This window comes from Priapulus caudatus, unplaced genomic scaffold (genome assembly GCF_000485595.1).
Source record: "Priapulus caudatus unplaced genomic scaffold, Priapulus_caudatus-5.0.1 Scaffold1357, whole genome shotgun sequence".
NCBI classification, from domain to species: Eukaryota; Metazoa; Priapulida; class Priapulimorpha; order Priapulimorphida; family Priapulidae; genus Priapulus; species Priapulus caudatus.
Window position 1 is genome coordinate 19,284 of NW_014578418.1, and position 23,234 is coordinate 42,517.

Sequence of the window (23,234 nt, forward strand, 5' to 3'; positions counted from 1 at the left end):
AAATAATAATGTTTTACATTGTATATTAGTGCTAAATCCTAGCCAGTAGATAGCCACTAAAATGCGATTAATTGCCTCAAATTATCAAACACCTGAGACAACTTCTGTGCTCGTCCTCACTTTACCCTCCTATTGTACAACTTTAATAATGACATTGAGCGGCAAATGTGGCTCACCACCACTATGGGGTTAAAGTAGTTGCCCAATTATGTGTCCCAGATATCGTTCTTATCTTTAGTTATTGAAAAATAATAAAATTTATGAGGACTGCTGTGGCCAAAAAATCAGATTTTCATGCCCTGCTATCCATTCTACACTTTAATATTACCAACTCGACTAACCCTAACCCTTTGCCCGACACTTTGGACCCTATATATAACCCGAACTATGACGGGAACTAGTTTTATTAACCTTATTCTGGAGTTTGAATAAGAAAGAATTTCACTTTTTGTTAACCCAGAAATTCCAGCCTGTTATGTTAACCATTAAACTATCTACTTGCACTGGAATCCTAATATTTTAATAATATACTGCCTTTAATAATTAAAGTTGTTAAGTGTTATGTCATTTCAACGACAGAGAGACATGCATAGCAAGAGTTGCGTAAAGGCACACTTGATAACGCCTATCGAGATTTGAGTGGGGCGCCATGAGTGAGCGACGAAGGCGCCTTTAATGTACGGGTGTGCAGACCTGAGGCTGCAGCACGCGAACATTCGTAGAGGGCTCGCTGGAGCAGGCCATGTGTGACAGCCAGCATGGCGCTGACGGAACGGTGTTTTGTGCGCTCACGTGTACGGCCAATACCCACAAGCTGATATAAGAATGCATAGTCCTCGTCAAATAAAGCCGGCCATCGTAATTAACACAATTCCCAATCTACCGCATTGACGCCTGCATCGTGAATGGAAGAGGATTGTACAAAGGTAGGTTCATGGCCACAGACCGGCAGTGAAAAAAAAAGCAATATGGAAGTGTTAAAAATATGCAGGGTGGTACAGCATATCGATGCCTATTGTGCAGGGGCAATTGGAATTCGTAGCAAGGGTACAAATTTAATTAGTTAGAATATCGTAATTTAATCACTTCGTGATTTTTAAGTAATGATATAACTAATCATAATTACGGGAAGCTTAATGCATGATTAATGTATTTAACTATAATTAGAGTTAATTCATCGCTTCGTGAAACCGGCCCGCAGAAGTCTAATTCGATTCCCATGCATAATGTCGTGTGAACTAGCAAGCTGAGAAAAATCAACACTTTAATTAGAACTAGAAGGCGCGCGGCCCTAGTTTTTTGGATAAGGGTAAGAGTAAAAAGTTTAGGAAATTGTAGAAACGATTCTTGTTGACCACGCAGATTATGAAAACATTTCAGGTATGATGCAAATGATCCTGATAATGAAATAAATACAGTGAAAACGACTAGCATATCGCCTTGTATATATCTGCAGGTTTTAAGATGATTTTTATTAACCGTTTTAAGTGTACATTTTTGGCAAGAGATTGCCACCTGACAACTATGATTATACATAAGAACATCGAGACTCTGGCCGTGACGCTTTGCATACGTCTAGACTGGGTATTAAGAATTGGCATCGTCATTTATTATTCATTTGAACACCTGTAAGTAGGGCCTATGGTCGATTGGAATATATATATGCATTGGAATTAACCATAGACGAAAGCACTAAGGACATTCCTTACTTGCCTAGCTCACTAGAGATATATAGGCTGGGATTTGACCGTTGACGTTGTGACTTTGACATTTTTATAACTTTTTCTGTTAAATGATAATGTGAGGGCTGGCCCCAAGAGTAACAGATTTCCATCATTATCTAAAAAGTACAATATCAAATTGAAAAGAGTCGTACGTTTTTTCGTGTCACAAAATTGTATAAATAGTGTGTACGTATACGTGTGGCTCTTTTTCATAGAAAGTTTATTTTCTTTGGCAGGAATTGTAGAGAAAGCACCATTGCGAGTACCAGGTACCACTACAAGTTACGGACGATCTGACGATTTTCCTCAACTTGGCATCATATCGGAAGCCAGATTAGACGGGATACTAGAGAAGCGTTGGCCGAAAGGAGGTGTTGATCCAAGCGGATATAAGGCGGCAGTATCTTGCGTCGCAGTTCCGCGCAAGGCGCACGCACCGCGGGAAGCGTCCTAGCGACAGTAATGCAGCGCTTGGCAGCTATGGATCCGTGGCCGAATGCAAGGCCGGCGTACGAAATCCAATCAGCTGCCAGCGACCACTCGATATATTTACCGGGAATACAATGAAACAGCTCAGCTGGCATTGAGCTGCTGTTCTTTTGCAAGTTCAATGAAATATCCTATAAGAAAGTGTGCAATACACCTTCTACTTCTACGACTGTGTTGTATAAGTTTTATTATGAATTGTATTACTTGTATATGCGTCAGTGGCTTCATGTAACGAGCGCAGCTTGCAGCGGATACATAAGCTGGGTTTTATAATAATATATGCGGAAATATACCCCTCTATTCATGTAAATAGAAATGTTCACTAGTATACAAACAATGACGACGTAATAAATCACATATATTGAACACAGCCAACCCCCACCAACTGATGCTCCGTCGCCATATTATTGCCGATAGCCGTAATCCTAGCCGTTCAGCTAGTTGTTGAACGTATAATTTACCAGGAATACAATGAAACAGCTGAGCTGCATTGAGCTGCTCTTCTTTGCAAGTTCAATGAAAATATCATAAAAGTGTCCAACACGTGCTACTTCTACACTGTGATGTATAAGTTTATTTATGAATTGTATTTTATTATGCAGTCAGCGGGCTTCATATAACGACGGCAGCTGCAGCGAAAGCATAAGCTGGTTTATAATAAATAATACATGCGCAAATCATATGCCTCTATTGATGTACATAGAAATGTTCACCATATACGATAACAATGACGACGTTAATAATCAACATAATAATCACATAGAGGTAGCCAGTATTGATGTAATATCTAGGCGTTGTTAATTAAGCCGTAGGAGTCGGTGCTAATATTGCCGAAAGGAGGTGTTGATCCCAAGCGCTATAAGCGCAGATCTTGCGTGCAGTTCCGCGACAAGGCGCACGCGACCGCGGGAACGTCCTACGACAGTATGCAGCGCTGGCAGCTATGGATTCGTGCGCCGGCCTATGCATTCCGCGCACGGATCCATAGCTGCCAGCGCTGCATACTGTCGTAGGACGTTCCCGCGGTCGCGTGCGCCTTGTCGCGGAACTGCACGCAAGATCTGCGCTTATAGCGCTTGGGATCAACACCTCCTTTCGGCAACGCTTCTCTAGTATCCCGTCTCATCTGGCTTCCGATATTGATGCCAAGTTGAGGAAAATCGTCAATCGTCCGTACTTGTAGTGGTACTGGTACTCGCAATGGTGTTTCTCTACAATTCCTGCAAAGAAAATAAACTTCTATGAAAAAGAGCACACTATACGTACACACTATTTATACAAATTTCGTGACACGAAAAACGTACGACCCTTTTCAATTTGATATGTACTTTTTAGATAATACTGGAAATCGGTAACTCTTGGCAGCCTCCACATATCATTTAACAGAAAAAGTTATAAAAAATGTCAAATTCACAAGTCAAAGGTCAAATTCCCAGCCTATATATCTCTAGTGAGCAGGCAAGTAAGGAATGTCCTTATGTGCTTCGTCTATGGTTAATTCAATGATATTATATTCCATGACCATAGGCCTACTTACAAGGTGTTCAAATGATAATAAATTGACGATGCCAATTTCTTAATACCCAGTCTAGACGTATGCAAGCCGTCACGGCAGAGGTCGATGTTCTTATGTATAATCATAGTTGTCATTGGCAAACTCTGCAAAAAGAATGTACACTTAAAACGTTAATAAAAATCATCTTAAAACCTGCAGATATATACAAGCGCATATGCTAGTGGTTTTCACTGTATTTATTTCATTATCAGGATCATGATCATACTGAAATGTTTTCATAATCTGGTGGTCAACAAGAATCGTTTCTACAATTCCTAACTTTTTACTCTTACCCTTATCCAAAAAACTAGGGCCGCGCGCCTTTCTAGTTCTAATTAAAGTGTTGATTTTCTCAGCTGTAGTTCACACGACATTATGCAGGGAAATCGAATTAGACTTCTGGGGCCGGTTTCACGAAGCGTGATTAACTCTAATTATAGTTAAATACATAATCATGATTAACTTCCCGTAATTATGATTAGTTAATCATACTTAAAAATCACGAAGTGATTAAATTACATATTTAACTAATTAAATTTGTACCCTGCTACCGATTCAATTGCCCTGCAAATAGCATCGATATGCTTACCACCCTCATATTTTAACACTTCCATATTGCTTTTTTTTTCACTGGGTCTGTGCATGAACCTACCTTTGTACAATCCTCTTCCATCACGATGAGCGTCAATGCGGTAGATTGGAATTTGGTTTTCACGATGCCGGCTTTATTTGACGAGACTATGCATCTCTATATCAGCTTGTTGGGTATTGCCGACGTGAGCGCACAACACCGTTCCGTCACGCCATGCTGGCTGTCACACATGGCTGCTCCACAGCCCTCTACGATGTTCGCGTGCTGCAGCCTCAGGTCTGCACCACGTACATAAAGGGCCTTCGTCGCTCCACTCATGGCCCACTCCATCTCGTAGGGTATCAATTGTGCTACGCAATCTTGTATCATGTCTCTCTGGTTGAAATGACATAACACTTACAACTTAATTATTAGGCAGATATTATTAAAATATAGGATTCCAGTGCAAGTAGATAGTTAATGGTTAACAAACAGCTGAATTTCTGTTAACAAAAAGTGAAATTCTTTCTTATTCAACTCCAGAATAAGGTAAAATAGTTCCCTCATAGTTGGGTTATATATAGGGTCAAAGTGTCGGGAAGGGTTAGGGTTAGCGAGTGGTAATATTAAAGTGTAGAAATGGATAGCAGGGCATGAAAATCTGATTTTTTGGCACAGCACTCCTCATAAATTTTTATTATTTTTCAAAACTAAAGATAAGAGAAAGATATCTGGTCACATATTGGGAACTACTTTACCCCATAGTGGTGTTGAGCCACATTTTCTAATGTATTATTAAAGTTGTAAATAGGAGGTTAAAGTAGGAATAGCACAGAAATGTCTCGGTGTTGATGAATTTGAGGCAATAATCCATTTAGTGGCTATCACTGGCTGGATTTAGCACTATATACAATGTAAAACATTATTATTTTGCAATCTTTTGCACTTCTAGTCTGATTAACCAAATATTATACACACATATATATATATATATATACATGATTATATGTAGCACCACTACGCGAACTTTAAAAAGTGGCAGCCAAAAAATTTAATAACCTGTTGTGGGGTGGGGCATTGATTATAAATAAAACTTATTCGAAATAAAGATAATGCAATCTTTATTCATCGACATTATTGTTCTTATTATCTGAAAAGCCTCATCCCGAACACAGACGTACTGGACCCATTCCCTAAAAATAACAATTTGAAAAATTAAGAGTCATTTAGCTATATGAAGCTTTTTATAGCCAATTACAAAGCTCTCGTACACCAAGAAACCATTTTCAATTTTACATATGGACATAACTTATGTGGTACCAGCGCAATTTATATATATATGTAACGTTTTTCCCCGTTACGTGGGACTCTCCCACTGTTCGACCACTGGATTGTACACGTCGCACAAGAACAAACAACACAACTCAAAAATGACAGTGTTTACGCCGGGAATAGGTCCGGGGCTTTTATTCCGCTCTGGTCAACCGACCAGAGTGGGCATAAAACGGTACAATATTCCTCGCAGCGTAAGGCCCGAGTATAGCTGACAAGATACAACGAGGCGCTAGGCCTTACCAAAACGATCCTCTGTAGAGAGCGGCCAAGTCCGTGCAGAGATCGCTGGTGATTGCTTCGTGCTGTATCTTGCGTTGTGCTTCCTCTCCGACGGATTCGCTCCTGGTGATTGTCTGCCTGGTTCACGGGCAGCCTGCCGGTGAACTGAACTGACTGCGCTGGACTGACTGAACTGAACTGAACTCAACGCCACTGAGCTCAACTCAACTGAACTGCTGAACTGCCGGTGCTCTGGGGAGCACGGTATTTATACGGCTCAGAGCAGGCACGTCACGCACACACGTGACACGCACGTCGGCTTCAGCCGTGTCACGTAAGTCAGCTTCAGACGTGACCCGCACGCTGATTTTAACATGCTCCAGTATGTGTATAACTCTAGTCATCAACAATCAGAACAGATAATCACGATTAACCACGATAAATATCAGCATTTTCTTATAACTTGGAAATGTCTGCGCCACGATGGCGATTTCGGCAACATGGGGGTGGGGGTAGCAATGTCACCATTACTCAGTCCATATTTATAAGTAAGACCTCATTTTTGCTATGTAGTGACTGCAATGAATGGGGAAAACGTTGATATATTGCATGATGTGATAGCATCATCCCTTTTTGATTACCAGTGAAGTAAAGACGAAAATATGAACAAATTATTAAAATCGGGGCGCTATTTTGGGATTTAAATAATTATAAATCATTTTTGAATGTTCTTTAAACATATTTCTTTATCTAATTAGGTCAAGACATGTCTAATGTTGGTCTGGAATGCATGTGATGACGGCCATCGTCACCTACAATTGATTTTAAACAAAAATGTATATTTGTCATATTTTTGCTATAAAACAGGGGGATGCATGTACAAAATTGGCCACAATTATTTTTCGCAAAGCTTCCGACAGAGCAGACCTCTCAATTGTCTCACCTTAATGTCCAAACTAATAGAAAAAAACACATTTAAAAAGTATATCGCGCCGTGTCATGTCCTTTCCAATTTTGGGGGTCTGGATCCCCGACTATTACCATATATTCCATTTTGTAAGATCAGTACTAAGTAATACAAGTTTTAGTGACCAAGAGCACATAAAATGTGGATGAATGTGTTTTTTAGGTACAAATTTTTGCATCAAATTAATGGGACGGTCGCGATTATTCTTCAACTTGTAGTTATAGCAGTTAGAACAAAGTGTACAACCATCAGCATTTTTTCGCCACTTGGAAGACGTTGTTGAGCAATGGACACATTCCTTTTGATCCAAGATAACATCAGCTTTGCATGATGGAGAATTAGTGGTATCAGTAGATAGATTCAAATTTGAAAGATTTTCTCCACAAATAGATTTACAAGTAGTTGACTTAGAAGAACATTTAATAAGCATCACAGCTGCTACAAATTGAGAAGCATCTTTTGACAGTGGATCTATAAATTCAAATTGATTGTCTAGCCGATGAGTTTGCCAATTGTCTTTCAAAGTAATAGAATGCTTTCATGGTAGTTTGGTTCCCTACAAATACTGGACGCACATTTTTGTAGAGACGGACAGTTTTCGTGAAATCAAAGCTAAATTTATCAAAATAGTATTTTGTTTCAGGACCAGTCACGACATCACCAATTTCAACCCAGTCACCATTAGGAAATGGATTGGGAAGATCAAGAAACTTTCTTATAGCATCAATGGCTTGTTCATCATTTTTTACCAATTTTAGAGCAAGGAAAACGTTTATATTTTGTCTGACCATAAGTACTGCAAGTTCAAGGAAGTGCTTTCCTTCTCTTACGTGGTGGGAGAATTTAGTTTTATATCTATTCATATTCGTTGGGAAATTAGGATCAGTCTGAGAAGAGGAAACACTATCGGGATAGGGGTCATCAGACACCGTAGTAGATGATAGAGAGAACCTAGGATCAGACTGAGAAGAGGAAACACCATCGAGATGGGGATCATCAGACACCGTAGTAGATGAATTGTTTGGCAGAGGAAATTTAGGTATTACTTGTTGCGAAATACAAATAATGTCCACATTGAAAGAATAAAACTCCGTAAACTTGAATAAAATTTCTTATTATTTTTCAATCGTGTTTGACATTAATGACGTTTTCCACTAGCCTGGTTACATCAAAAAGGCGAATCGGGAAAACCGGAGCGCACAAGGGGTAACATATAAAATGCGAACCGGAACGATTATGAAGGTGGTACGCCGTAACATCCCAGGGGACATCAACGTGACAGGCATGTCGTTAGAGTGAACGCACTGAAAGTCCAAGTGGGTGTCTAAACACAGAACGATTTTTCGACAACAAAGTTTTAAAGTTAACTCGATAACTGAAACGCGGAACAATGATCAACTTGATCAACAACAAAGTTCGAAGTCCAGTGTCCTCAACAGGGACGCGCTGAGTGTAGTCATTCTGAACACATAGCGAACACAGAGAGTCCAAATTCTGAACACAACTAAACACATGAGTGTCTGAACACACAAAAGTCTCTAAAGTCTCGATCTGAAGACATCATAGGTTGTCCTGAGGTTACACATCCAGACGTTCGTCCTTCTTCATGAGGAGAATCAGCTTGACGATTGAACGCTTGTAGATGCTCCCATCACTGTACTTGACGCTGACGACGCGTACAAAGTCGTCGTCTCCAACGAAGGCCTCTGTGACTTCGGCCATTTTCCACAGGCCGCGTTTGGCGTTGTCATCCACGACAAGAACGACATCTCCCACAGCAACGTTGTCTCGGTCTTTAACCCACTTCTGACGGGGAGATAGCTTGTGGAGCTGCATGGGTTTTCAAACCGTTGAACTGTCTGATGTACGTCTGAATGGGACCCATCATCTCCTCAGGATCACGCTCGACCATATCCTTTAATTTCTCAGCAGTTGCTTGGATCCCTTCCAATACTGCTTCAATGTCAGTATTTGACTGCCCCCTATCATCAACATCCATAACCTTGGATTGACAGGCTCCACCATGCTTCTTGTCGTACATATTTTGCAACATCCTTTGCGCATTGAGGGATTCGATAGTGCTACTCCTTGTGGCTGTGTCTACAATAACATGACCAGGAAAGTCCATGGTTAGTTCGATATTGTCATGCTCACTTTGATTCTCGGTAGTATTTGGCCTACAGCCAGCTCCTAAAGGACGAAACCAGTCACTTGGCACATGTTCATCATCTAATCCTGATGCCAAATAAAACAGATGGTGTCTCATCTTCTCATCTGTGAGAGGGAAAAAATTGTACGACTTTACGTGACAATGCTTCATTATGGCGTATTGATGCTTACACGGGGCACCATTTAGGCCCACAGCACATGTACACATCCCATGCACCATATCAACGTCATAGATGTGATTGGCTTTCGACTCACTTTGCACTTGGTACAGCTCTGCTGTATCACTGACACGGGAGATCATCTGAGGAGTAATTTTACCCTTGTCTGGAAGGTATCGTTTTGACAACATCACATCCAATCTCCCATTTGCAAGATCAGTCAGTCTCCGTTCATAATAACCTGTCATCCGAACGAGGATGAAATCAAGAAGTTGGACAGGACTGTAAGCACGAACCTGTTCGAAAATCTGATCTTTCAATATGCGCATCGCTGCCTCCACATAGTTATTAGTGTTGTTTCCTCTCACTGGCAGGTCGTTGCGAAGACAAATTGCCCACTCTGTACGCCTACTGTACAGTTTCCCTACATGAGCGAGGTAGTTGTACCGAGAGGCAGCTTCATTAACGCAAAATGCAGCATATGACTCCTCCAATTCTGCTTCAGACTTAGTATACATCATCTCTTTCACAAGCCCCAACAAATGGGGACGATCTTCACATTTGATGGCATGTTTAGCATCCCATAAATATCGCCACATTGCTTGTAGCACGTGGAAGATACACAGTAGGCATGTGGCTTCTGGGAATTCTGTTTTGAGGCTCTGTTGCTCAGCGTCGCAGTCATCGGTCATAAAAACTGCAGGTCCATGTTGACCACGACCATAGAACGCATCTGATGGAAGAAGTTCCTTGTAGAGATGAAGGGCAGAAGTGATTGTCTCCTTTGCCTCTGATGTGGTAATGAGGCAACCCACAGGTAAGCCTCCAGCCACACTGTGAGTTAAAAGGAGGAAGATACGGCAGTCATACCTATCCATGCCACCGGATGAATCTACAAAAATCAGTTCTGCACTTCTTGGATGTTTGGAGAGTATGCGACGCATCAGAGGAGTGCAGATGGCGATTGTAACCTTGCTGTTGTGTGTTGACATCTTGGCACACTCCAGCCCTTGCTCTTTGTTGTATGCTTTGATGGCACTGTCTAGGTCCAGCAACATCTGCTCTCCAGAAGCAGCACCATAGGCTTGTTCATAAATCTTCTTGTATAACCTGAAAAATAAGGAAAATATAATGATAATAATTAAAGATTGAAACATCTGCAAATTAGGTGAATGTACCCCTACACCTCCATTATGGCTCTGTCTATATAAAACAGGTTAATATATTATTTTGCAGCTGGCATTTCTTGTGTTCATGGAACCAAAATTTTAACAGGTTTATTAATTCTAATATTGTGCATCAGATTGTGACCTTTATGACCTATGTGACCTATGAACCCAGACATCAGGAACCTATAAAGTTCATAGTAGTTCATTGGTGATGCAGGCTGGTTCCATTTTTGAAGATCACCCCTATATATCCTTAACAAGATATTACGGAAAGACCTAGATATATACCTTAGATGATAACCTAATGGTGCTAACTGACTGATGCACCTCTATCATCTTGTTTTATATTATCAGCTTATGAAGTACTATTTATTTGATGGATTCACCTGTTATATAGTACCAGTAAAACGTCTTACAAATATTTCTCAATTTCCGTATATATATGATGCCCCCATTTCTAAATGGGCTTTCACAGTTATGATTGTTCAGGACATGATATACATCAGTTTTTATTTCATTTCTACAGTTACTTTCAGTTTCTTATTCTATAGTTTCTCACAGTATGAAGCAAATTTCTACTTTATGTCCGACTGATTAAACCTTTTAAATTTAAAAAATTACAAGGCCCAGGGTTATAGTGCAATACTTGGTATATCTGACAGTTTAAATGTGGGGGCCGCAGTTTTGGCTCTTACCATATGTTTTTTAGTGGAAGGGTTTGCATGATGTTTACTGTATATACTAAAAGAGATGCATCCATCATTGCAAACAAAATGTGTACTTCTCCAAATTGAATTATTACCTGTGGCAGAAGTACAAGTCAGGACAGTTTGCTCTGTCAGCTGTTTCAATGACGTATTCAGGTCCAAACTCAACTTGAAGGTTCAGCTTGTGTGTATTGAGGGCTGAAGATGGGGAATGACCTCTGGAGAACAAGTCTTTAAAGATTTCGATGGTTTCTTGGGATACATCGTGGTGTTTAACAGCATCTGCAGAAACCACAGCATGATTATGCGTGTAGTTGATTCCCACTTTCAATGCAAACTTGGGAAGATGCGCATCTTTAACCATGGCCCTAACAGAGAACAAAGAAAAACAATGCAGACAAATACACCAATTAGTTGTGGATAGTGGTGAGCATGCATCAGCATCTTCTACCAATCTTCTCTCGCTGAGATAGATGATATTTTTGTTTTTCCATAATAATCAACAATATGTCAACATTGATAAAAAAGATTGAATGACTTTTAAATGTACAGTTAAGCATTCTTTCTTTTTATCTGTAATTATTCTTGTATTCAATTATTGTATTTGATATGTTTTATTCACATATATGACTTATTATTTAATATGGGTGTTTACAAGGTATCTTCCTATATTATTAGAAATAAGGTATTGGTTAGTTTCAAAGAAAAATATTATTTTAATGTGTTAAAAGCAAATTTTGTTGTTCACTTTTGTAATGCTCTTGCAAAAAATATGGAAGTTGGAAGGAGTATAGGGAAGTTGTAGGCTAAGCCTAGAGATAGATAGATAGATAGATAGAAAGGAAGAAAGAGTGGGTATGGATGTATATCATCCCTACTAAGTGGAAGAGTGAAGCTCTACATATCCTAGACATAGAGATAGATAGATACTGATAGGAAGAGAAAGGGAGAGAAAAAAAAAGAGAGATGAGGAAGCGAGAGAGAGCAGGTGTGGATGTATTAACATCCCTACCCATAAGTGCAGAAAAGGAGGGGTGAAGGCCATGACCTCATAGCCTCATGATTTACAATGTACTTCTACCAGGTTTGGAATGGATTTTAAGTGGATAGTACATGTACATGTATGGTATGTAATACTATATGTATGAATATAACAACAAGTGTAACCATTTCTTTCATACTTTTTTGTATAAATCATAACCAGACCAACTGTCAACTGTCATCTGAACTGTCTTTCATATTCTAGACAATATGGTTGCAAACTTTTAAAAGATAGATAGCCTTGCAACAGCAATAGGAAAGTAGATTAACACTGATTTTCAAAGTATTGGGTAAAAATTGCAAGTAGTGGGTTTAAAATACACATATTAAAAGGCAATTGTGAAAGCATTATTATTGTTTAAGATGATTACTTCACTACTATTTATAAAAAATATTGCACGATACTAAATAACAAGAGTAAGGGGTTAGGTAAAAAGATGAAGTATTTCTGAGGAAAGTACAAGTATTGTATGTAATAGAGAATAACAGATACTCGATACTGAAGTGAAAAAGAAAAAGAGTGGATGCTTGTCATAGAACACATAAGTTTAGTCCACCCTTTAAATAATTCTTGATTTATTGCTATGATGGTGCCACAAATATGTTTAGTGGTATATGTATGATAATTATATATTTATTTTGATTACCATTATTTTTTTAAGCAGATCGTATAATACCAATCTATATGGGCAGGAAAATAAAATTAGTAAACCTACAAAAACAGGTTTTAAAATATAGCTTACCTGCTCTTATTTCCAATAAACCTCTTCAATGTAACACTGATTTCTGCAGGACAATCAGTGTTCTTGCTGCTTCTTCTCTGATCTGCTGTTGATGATCTAGGCAGTGTGTTGTGCTGGCACCTGTAGTAGATGGAAAACAGGTTGATCCTCCCGTTGTTGGGTTTTGTTGTTTTTACACGCAGTGTCACCTTACTTTTCTTCTGGTACTCTGCAATCCATTCTATGGCCATTTCTTTTGTTGTGATGGCCACACGGAGGTCTGCAACGTATCCTCCAGCAACCTCCTGGTATGAACAGAGATGATATTCATACCTAGTAGGGAGAGTATCCTGTAATATGAAAAAATTGACATTAACGCCATTATAGTAATATTTCTAATGTGCACTTTCATGCAGAACTCAACATTTAACAATACCCCCCTCCCCCCACAAAAATACAAAGGAAGAAAACCCTAGGACACACTAGCCTATTTTTTCCCCCGACTAAATCAGCAGTGACAATCGGCTGGTGTGTTCAGTCTCCTTATCCCGATTTTTCACTCAAGCGAGTGAATTGGGCCGTTGTTTCAGTCGGCGAGCAAGTGTGTCCACTTCACCGAGCACGATTGCCACCTGAAAAATTTAGTAGCCAATCACCGTTGTCAACAACTATGACGCGGGAGTAAATCGGGTGGTCGATCATGCTGCTGACTCGCCTAGTGTGTCCACTCAATTGGTCAAATAGAATCGGCGCCGACAGTCGACCGACTAAATTGGCTAGTGTGTCCCTAGCTAAACAAACAAACAAAGCTACACATAACTCAACCTAGAGATAATACATTGTAATATGAAAGCTTGAGCTTTCATTCTTTTTGGTCAGTATTGTCACAATGATCACCTAATTATTGGGAAGGCATAGTCTTATTATTGTAACGGTTCTTAATCTTAGCCAATAAAAAAAAAGAATAAATAGATAAATAAACATATAAATAAACAAATAAATAAATAATCCTCCTAAATTTTTCGAACTCCTAACATTGTTTAGAAATTACATTTCATGGATGAAAACAATGATAATGGATGAAATAGATTTAGTTTCACAATCTCACTCATAAAAATCTAGTATCAGTTGCAACCTGAAAATCAGCCATAGAACCTATAAGACTTGACAGTAGATCTTGGTTTCAAGGGGGATCCTTTCTTTCCTTCAATTTAACTTGCCCTTGTCCCCCCTCAAAAAACGTGAAATAAAAATAAAATGACCTACACGTGACAATACCCTAGTCATACTCACAGATCTATTATTATGCTAATTTTCAGTAACTCTGAGCCTCAGGGTCTGGTGCAATGTCAGATTTCATTTGAATTATTACTGTGCATCTCTCTGCCACCCCCTCTCTCTCTCTGCTTAATTACATATTTTCTATTTTTATCTAACTTAGAGTGTACCAATAATCTTTAAGTAAAATAAAAAGTAGTAGGGCCTAATCCCAATCTGTAAAATAAAAGTAATGAACTAACAATAAGTGTAGAATACACACATAGGGCCTACTTACATAAAGATTTGGAAAATCTAACGGAAGATCGTTTCCTGGTTCGCCCAGTCTCTGACATGTTTCTCGTGTCGCCATGGTGCAAATAACGAGAAAATATATCTATCTATATATCTAGAATATATATGCATATATCATATACATATAATAACGTGTATATGGGAGAACGTATATGCAGCCCACATCATGTGCTCTGCACTAGACTGCTCCGCAAGCAAAAATGGCGATAGTGGGCGTGTCCTAAAATTTTTCTAGCCAATCACGTTGCTCAATTTTTCTTCCATAGCTATACGGTTTCGGAATCGCAGATTCGCATGCGGCCGTGCCTGTGTAGTCTGCGGCACAACGACTGGGTTGTCTTCAAAGTGGACTTGCTTGCCTGCTTTGGGCACACTACGTAATTGTTGTTCACGCGTGTCATGAGTGTTGTTCACACGTTTCATGAGTGTTGTTCACACGTTCCATGAGTGTTGTTCACACGTTCCATGAGTGTTGTTCACACGTTCCATGAGTGTTGCTCACACGTTCCGTGAGTGTTGTTCACACGTTCCATGAGTGTTGTTCACACGTTCCATGAGTGTTGTTCACACGTTCCATGAGTGTTGTTCACACGTTCCATGAGTGCTGTTCACACGTTCAATGCGTGCTGTTCACACGCTCCATGAGTGTTGTTCACACGTTCCATGAGTGTTGTTCACACGTTCCATGAGTGCTGTTCACACGTTCCATGAGTGTTGCTCACACGTTCCATGAGTGTTGTTCACACGTTCCATGAGTGCTGTTCACACGTTCCATGAGTGTTGCTCACACGTTCCATGAGTGTTGTTCTGTCTCCCTCGTGAGACAACGAGGTCGGGTTACAACCCCTGTAGGTCATGTAATGACCGAATGGCTGGGACGCCAGGTTTCTGGCTGACCACAGGTTTCTGCGGCCTTGCTGTGATAGCGCAATGCACTGATACTAGTTTTAGCGCTAACGATGCCAATAACCCCAATATCGCCGGTCCATCGCATTCAACGATGTAAAACTCTGCCACAACATCCTTGTTGTTGTAACTACACGGCAATCGGATCGAACCATAGTGCCTGATGGTTGTGTCGTTGTATCCAGTCAAAGTCATGGCTCTGTTCTGCACTCTGTCTGCTCTGGTGTACCCATCGGCTGTAAGCATTTGTGGACACATACGTCTGAAAATGCGTATCGGCAGGGTATTGCCCTGCACGTCAGTATCGACCTTGACCTTTAGGGAAGCATCGCAATCTTCTCGCGACCTGGCACTATGATGTCGAGGTTGGAGAAAATTTCATCTCTATTTTCTCTAATGTGGCTCGGCTGTGTGACAGCACCTACACCAATACTCGAAAACTACGAGCGATCGAATGCCGTTCTCAGATTCATATTCTGATTGTGACTGCTGGTTTAATGAATGAACGTTAGAGTTCACCCTACTCGGGCTTTTACTGCAGCCACGGTCACGGTGTAGTGACCTTCGATCTCGTGACTTGGAGCGACCGGTACCGCTGTTACGGTTTTTGCTGCGATTTTTTTTTCATGCAACACTGTGCCCAGTGGTTTTGGTTTCCACAAACACCGCACACTGTCCCATACGCGGGCATTTCTTTTGGGGGTGCTTTTTAACGCAATTTCTGCAGTTCTGGGTATCGTCCCGGTCGTTGCCTCGATGTGCCCGATCACGTCCCCTGAACGCGTGTACGGACGCTGTACCGGAGGCCATGTTATCTCTGTGTACCGCCGAGAGCTTCTCCATATGGTCTCGGGGTTCTCAGCGCCCTCGGTGAGGCCCCACGAACTGTATCGCCTTATCCCTTCTTGGCCAGCTGATAACAGGATATGGCTAACTTGCTTTTCTGGTTTTACCCTTTTTACATCTGGAATTCATCGGCCAAGTTAGAAGGATGCCAGTCCATGCTGGGTGCGTTTGTTTTCATGTGGTCAAAATGTGCCATGATTGGCTAGTGGTGTGCAGTTCCTACGCGCAAATACATAGCAGGGGTTGCACAGCACACAGCACGTTGTCTACACGCAAATACATAGCAGGGGTTACACTTTCTCTATGCTACTACACAGTAAATACTCTTGCATGCACGCGCAGTCACTAACCTCCCACACGGATAACAATATGCTACTTCATGTAACCAGTGGTATTATCATACAGAATACTGAATACAGAAGTTTACATCATTACAAATATAATGATCGGAGACATGGATCTCATACAAAATAACTATGACACAGACAGCAGCGATGACTTTTACGTGTTGTGTCTTACTAAATGATGCATCAACACAGTTATGTAAGTAGCGTAGATTTATTCAACTCATCTCAACTACAACATGGAAGCTTCTCCTCCCTACATCCCGGATGTATGCGTAGTGCCATCTACTGGCATAATAACTCATAAAGTATCAGCTAACACTTAACAGTAATTACGGAACATCTCCCCCTCACAATGAATGATCTTAACATTAAAAGTGCCAAACTAATAAACCGACATGTCTTGTCAAACCTCACACATTTCTCAATCCGAAACACTAACTTGTCAATAATGAATTACAAACACACCACACTAATAAACTGGTCTCTTGTCAACCTTTACACTTGTAACGTTGGAATGATCGTTCATGTAGAATTGATGTAGAAACAGATCCAAATCCAGAACTTGTGTGGTAAACTGTATAACTTTTAATATCTTACACACCTCACATCTTCTTACACAGACAAAGACCCGCGCACACGCGTGGTCGCGCGTGCACGGCCTCTCGCGACCAGCCCAGAATCCAATCCCCTCCTCTCCTCTTACATCTCTCTCTCTATATATCCCCCAAAACTCCCTACATCCTGAGCGCACATGTACCCGTTCTCAGAGACTACGTCCTACCCCAATTTCACACTGACTCTCGAAACGGCCTAACCTAACCCTGCTTATCCAACCCCCTGTAACATCAATGTAGCCGCGCGACGCTGCCTCGCGCAGACTATCTGGTCACCAAACAACACGTGCAAAAGACGTTACATTATCTCCCTTTGCCCCAAAACGATGACTAGGTAGTCATCGCTTCAGCGTCCTCGCTGCTCTATACTTTAACCTGAACCTAACCAATTAAAAAAAATACNGAGACACATGATAAATGATACAACTTACACTGAGCTGCCTTAAATAGCACCAGACGAACCATACTGCACAGGGGACAGCAATGAAGAAATTAGATTTTCACGGTTCCACCACATTGCGTCAATCCGTGTCCTTGTTGATCTCAGCTAATCCCCTTGACGATCTTCCACCGATTCTAACAGACATAGCTTATGTATCGGCCTAGACAATGCTGCAGTCCTAGTTTTGACAGTAGCAGATCTGACAAGTCCGTCCTTGCCAGGATAGACCTGCATGACACGCGCAAGAGGCCACAAGTTACGAGGAGTTGACGAATCCGCGACAAGAACTATGTCGCCAACCTTGATGTTCTCCTGAGGCTCGGTCCACTTTGATCGACGGCGGAGTGTGGGCAGATATTCGGACACCCACCGTTTCCAGAACAGGTCAGCTAGATATTGGACCTGACGCCATTTCTTGCGGTAAATATCGCGCTCGACGAAAACTCCACACGGCAGAGTGACGCCCGGACGCAGCAGTAACAGATGGTTAGCGGTAAGGGGTTCCAAGTCCCTCACGTCGTCCGATATGGTGGTCATTGGCCTTCCATTTACGATGGACTCGACCAAACACATCAAAGTCATGAGTTCCTCATCACCGACAGTCTGCTCATGTACGGTAGAGTTCAGCACCTTGCGAACCGTACGAATTTGCCGTTCCCATACGCCGCCCATATGCGACGCAGCAGCGGGATTAAATTGCCACTCGATTCCCTTTTGAACCAGGTACCGATCGATTTTGTCCTGATTCCACTTATCAATGGCTTCACGTAACTCCTTCTCGCCAGCAGTAAAATTAGTCCCGTTGTCCGATCTTATCCTTTTCGGCTTGCCTCGGCGACTAATAAATCTTTGAAGGGCGTTGATGAAAGAGTCAGTATCGAGGCTAAAACTAACCTCAATATGGATGGCTCTTATGATCAGACATGTAAAGAGACACCCGTACCTCTTTACCTCCGATCGCCCACGCTTGACCATAAATGGCCCGAAGTAATCCACACCGACGTATGTGAACGCCGGTTCGTATGGTGTAACACGATCCATGGGTAAGTCGGCCATCCTTTGCAGAGCAGGTGATGCCTTCCTACGTCGACAATGGCGGCACTCTGCAAGAATTCTGGTTACAGTTATGCGTGCTTTGGTTAACCAGAATTGTTGTCTCAGCAGAGCTAGTGTATATTCTCTCCCAGAGTGCCCAGAGAGTTCGTGAGAATGCTGGATCAGTAGCTTGGCTATGACAGAGTCACATGGTATTATGTGTTGATGCTTCTGCACCTCCGGTATCGGCGCATCACCCAGCCGGCCACCAGTACGCAGAGTTCCATCAGCATTTAGGTGAGGCTCGAGTTGATACAGCCTGCTTGATTTCTGAAGCTCCTTGCCGTTTCGCAGCATATTGATCTCGTGGCGATATGCTATCGACTGTGTGTACCTGACTAAACTCAGCTCAGCGTCCTTTATTTCTGCGACTGACAAGTTCCCACGTTCATTGTCGATGGCGTCGTCACCCTTTCCTTTGCGCAGTAACCGTTTCCTCAATCGAAGAAACCATGCCACCGCTCGACGTAACTGTTCCCATGACGAGTACTGTGACATGAGACGATCCAACCCGTGCTCGACAGTGCCAACGGTCACAGCAAACGTTTGAGCTTTCTTGAGTTCCGAGTCGCTCTCATTTAAGTCCACGGCCAGATCCACAGTGGTTTCCCATGTCATTTCATTCTGCCAGAGAAAGTCTGGTCCGCGAGTCCATCTCCGCGATGCGATGATTTCAGCTGCAGTCAAACCACGCGACGCGTCGTCAGCCGGGTTTTGCTCAGTGTCAACGTGCCTCCACTGTGAGGGGTCTGTGCTCTCGCGTATCAGAGCCACACGATTCGCCACAAATGTTTTGAAACGTCTACTTTCATTGCATATGTACTGCAGTACCAACATACTATCGGTCCAAAACGTTGTCGAATCGATTTTGATCTCGAGTTCCCGCTGTAAGATTTTGCTCAATTTTACAGCCTCCACAGCTGCCAGTAGCTCGAGTCTAGGTATCGTCATCATTGATTTGGGTGACAGTCTGGCCTTTGCCATAAGAATACAGCAATGTACCTTTCCCTCGTGGGTCACCTGGCGTACGTACGAGACAGCTCCGTAACCACTCTCTGATGCATCACAGAAGTGGTGCAACTGGCAGCTGATGACTTGCCCGAAACCGCGTTACCACACGCGTTCATGCGAACACCAGCACACGCGTTACCGCACATCCACACGCCGCTTACGCATCACACGAGGTTGCCACGCAACACGCGTTGCGAACACGCACACGCGCACGAACACGCGTCGACACGGCACACGCGTTTACGCACACGCACACAGCGTTACGCCACACACGTTGCGCACCGCACACCGCACGAACACGCGTTCGAACACGCACACGCGTTAGTCGCAACACGCACACGCGTTAACGCACACACGTTGTCGCACGCACACGCGTACGCACACGCGTTGGCGAACACGACACGCGCTACGTAACACGCGTTGCGAAACACGCACACGCCGTAGCGCATCACGCTACACCGTACGCACTACCCGTTGCGCACGCACAACGCGCTACGAACACGCGTTGTCGAAACAACGCACACGCGTTACGCACAAGCACACGCGATTTTTTAAACCACACAACGGTGCATTGCGCCACACGCGAACACCGTTACGCACACTCGGTCACCGAATCGCACCACGCACCACTACAACCGTGCGCTTCGCACACGCACAAGTTTACGCACACGCTCACGAAAACGCACGCAACGCACGCAACACACGTTGCAGCACAACCGTCAGCGAACGCACGCACGGCAACGCACACACTTGCGACACACGCACACGCGTTACGCGCACGCTCAACAGAAACGCACGCACCGCACGCACACACGTTGCGCCACAACGCACACGTGTGACGCACACGCCGTCACGACGCACGACGCACGCAACACACGTTGCGCACACCGCACACGCGTTACCAGCTACCGCGTGCACGAAACGCAACGCACGCAACAACACACGTTCGCACACGCACCCACTGTACGCACACGCGTCCACGAACGCACGCACGACGCACAACACGTGCGCACGACGCACACGCGTAGCGCACACGCGTCACGAAGCGCACCGCACGCAACAGCACAACGTTGCGCACACGCAGAACTCGTGTGACCACACCCGTCACGAACGCACTGCACGCACGCAACACACGTTGCGCACTACGCACACGCGTTAACGCACACGCGTCAAACAAACCGCACCACTCACGCACACACGTCTGGCGCACCAGACGCAAACACGTGTCTACGCACACGCTCACGAAACGCTAACGCAACGGCACACACCGTTGGCGCACACGCACACGCGTTACGCAACACGCTCCACGAACCGCACGCACGCACGCCACACACGTTGCGCACACGCACACCGTGTTACCACACGCGTCACGAACGCCACCACGCAACGCACAACACTTTGCGCAACGCACACCGTTACGCACATCGCGTCAGCGAACGCAACGCACGCACGCAACCACTACGTTTGCGCACACCACACCGTACGCACAACGCGTCACGAACGCAACCGCACGCGCGTTGCTGCGTATTCACGCGCTGACACGCACACAGGCGGCTTGACACGCGCCACACCAGGCTATACAGGCGCTCCATCTAAACCGCACAGAAAGGCGGCTCACGCGCAAAACAACGCACGCGTATAGCAAGCGCTCAACCCGCATGCTCACAGGCGCTGGCAACCACACGCACAGGCGTAACGTAAGCCGCTCCACACGCCTCCACCAGGCGCTGAACACGCAACACACAGTCGTATACAGGCGTAATGCAGGCGAACACGCACGCACAGCGTAAAATGCAGTATACACGCACACACAGGCGTATCAGGCACACACGGGTCGCATACACGTGCACGCACGCACACAAGGCAATCATCAGCTATACACGCACGCAGCACACGAGCGTATACACGCACAGAAACCTCAAGGCGTAGATAGGCACGCACGGGCGTTGTCAGGTGTATACTACACACAACGACACACACGCACGCTTCGTCAACGCAACGACTCCAGGCGTTCACACGACCAGTAGGCGTATCGCGGCTCACACATACACACAGCTACACAGGCAGCGTATTCACACCCACTACACCCGTTGCGAAAAAAACACCGCCCCGTTGCAGGTGTATACAACCAAGACGCGTGTACAGCGCACGCAACACACACGCGACGCTGGTGTATACACTCACACACAACCCTAAGCCGCACACACACTAGAAGGTCAATGAATAGTAGAGACGGATTAATAGCAATGCCAGCTGTGGTCGCGCAGTACATGCATTACACGTACGCAGAGATACTTGATATGAAGCAATGAATGAGAACCAAGTGATATAGAGACGATTAGTGAAAGCTTATGTAGCTATGAAAATACGTAGTAAACTAACTGAATTAAATAGAGCTGAGCTTATATATTAACTAGTTCCGGCATAATGGCTAGTCATTACAACCCGCACACGTACGGCGTGGCTACTGAGTCGTTCGGCTAGCGCGGTTGAATGATAAGGAGGGATGTAACGCGATGGCTATTGCGATAACGGCATCGTGATTGTAAAGCGGCAAGTAGCAACTGCGGAATTTGTCGACAATAACTCAGAATCGCACCACTGCACGGTACAAAATATGTAGCAACTGTTTGTCAACTACGAACAGTTGTAGATAAATGAGTCGTTATTCATTGCCAAAAGACAATAGAGAAGACAAGCTCTAAAGAATCATAACCATGACGAAGCTCTCATTTAATTTTCCGGTTTTCACCGATTGGACATACCAAATTGCTCTGGCGTCGCGCTGAGGTAGGGAGGCGATTCGCCCGAGCTGCTCGCGCAGTGCATATTTATAAGCGCCCCCCTCGCACTGTGGTACATGCAACTCACGTGCCATTCCCACAACCACCGTGCCCCCGCGCATTCCGCGTTCGGCATTGGGCTTCTACCCCGCTCGCATCATGGACGGTGCGGCCCCCAAACGGGAAGCTAACGGGAGCAACCCGCTATTCTCCACGCACCGTCCGGAGGTGCTCAGGCCTATCCACGCAAACGCTCACCCGCCAGTCAACATGGCCGCCGCCCCATGTGGCTAACAGCTTTATTCACGCTGCATATAGCAACATGTAAACCGCCCGTTATGAGCGCTCTTAACGTCATCCGAGCATCCATTGACATCATGCACCGTGCCTGTATCACAACACTAACTCGTACCGCAATGATTGTCAACGTTACACCGCCGCCTGATTGGGATTAGATTTACCAATACCCCGAACCAAGCCGGCCGCGGTGCGTGACAGGGCACAGTAGCGCCCCGCAAGCGTGTGAACAGCGCGGCGGCCGCCGCTCGCGCCGCTGCAGCCACATTGATACGCCCGTGGTATGCTAAGTTGTTGCTAGGTGCCGCCGTAACATCCTCGCAGCCTCCCCGTCAACCGAGCGCGGCGACCCGCGTCCGCGCGTGAGGGGGGGACAACCCTTAACACGGTGTACAATCTGCACATCAGACGAAGTTCACTCTGGAGTTTGACCGGTCAATGGCAAGGGACACTTTGTGTGTCGTTACCGCATCCTCGACTCGTATCACCGACGTC

The 23,234-nt window shown here is 43.9% G+C and overlaps 1 protein-coding gene across 1 annotated transcript in view; it reads right to left on the reverse strand.

Moving 5' to 3' along the window:
* Positions 1 to 17,520: 17,520 nt before the first annotated feature.
* LOC106816352 overlaps positions 17,521 to 23,234 on the reverse strand; it is a 7,433-nt gene continuing 1,719 nt past the window's right edge. Inside the window, exon 3 of the mRNA XM_014820930.1 lies at positions 17,521 to 19,722. Coding sequence (XP_014676416.1) covers positions 17,659 to 19,722 — 2,064 coding nt within the window. The 3' untranslated portion in view covers positions 17,521 to 17,658. The remainder of the gene's footprint in view (positions 19,723 to 23,234) is intronic.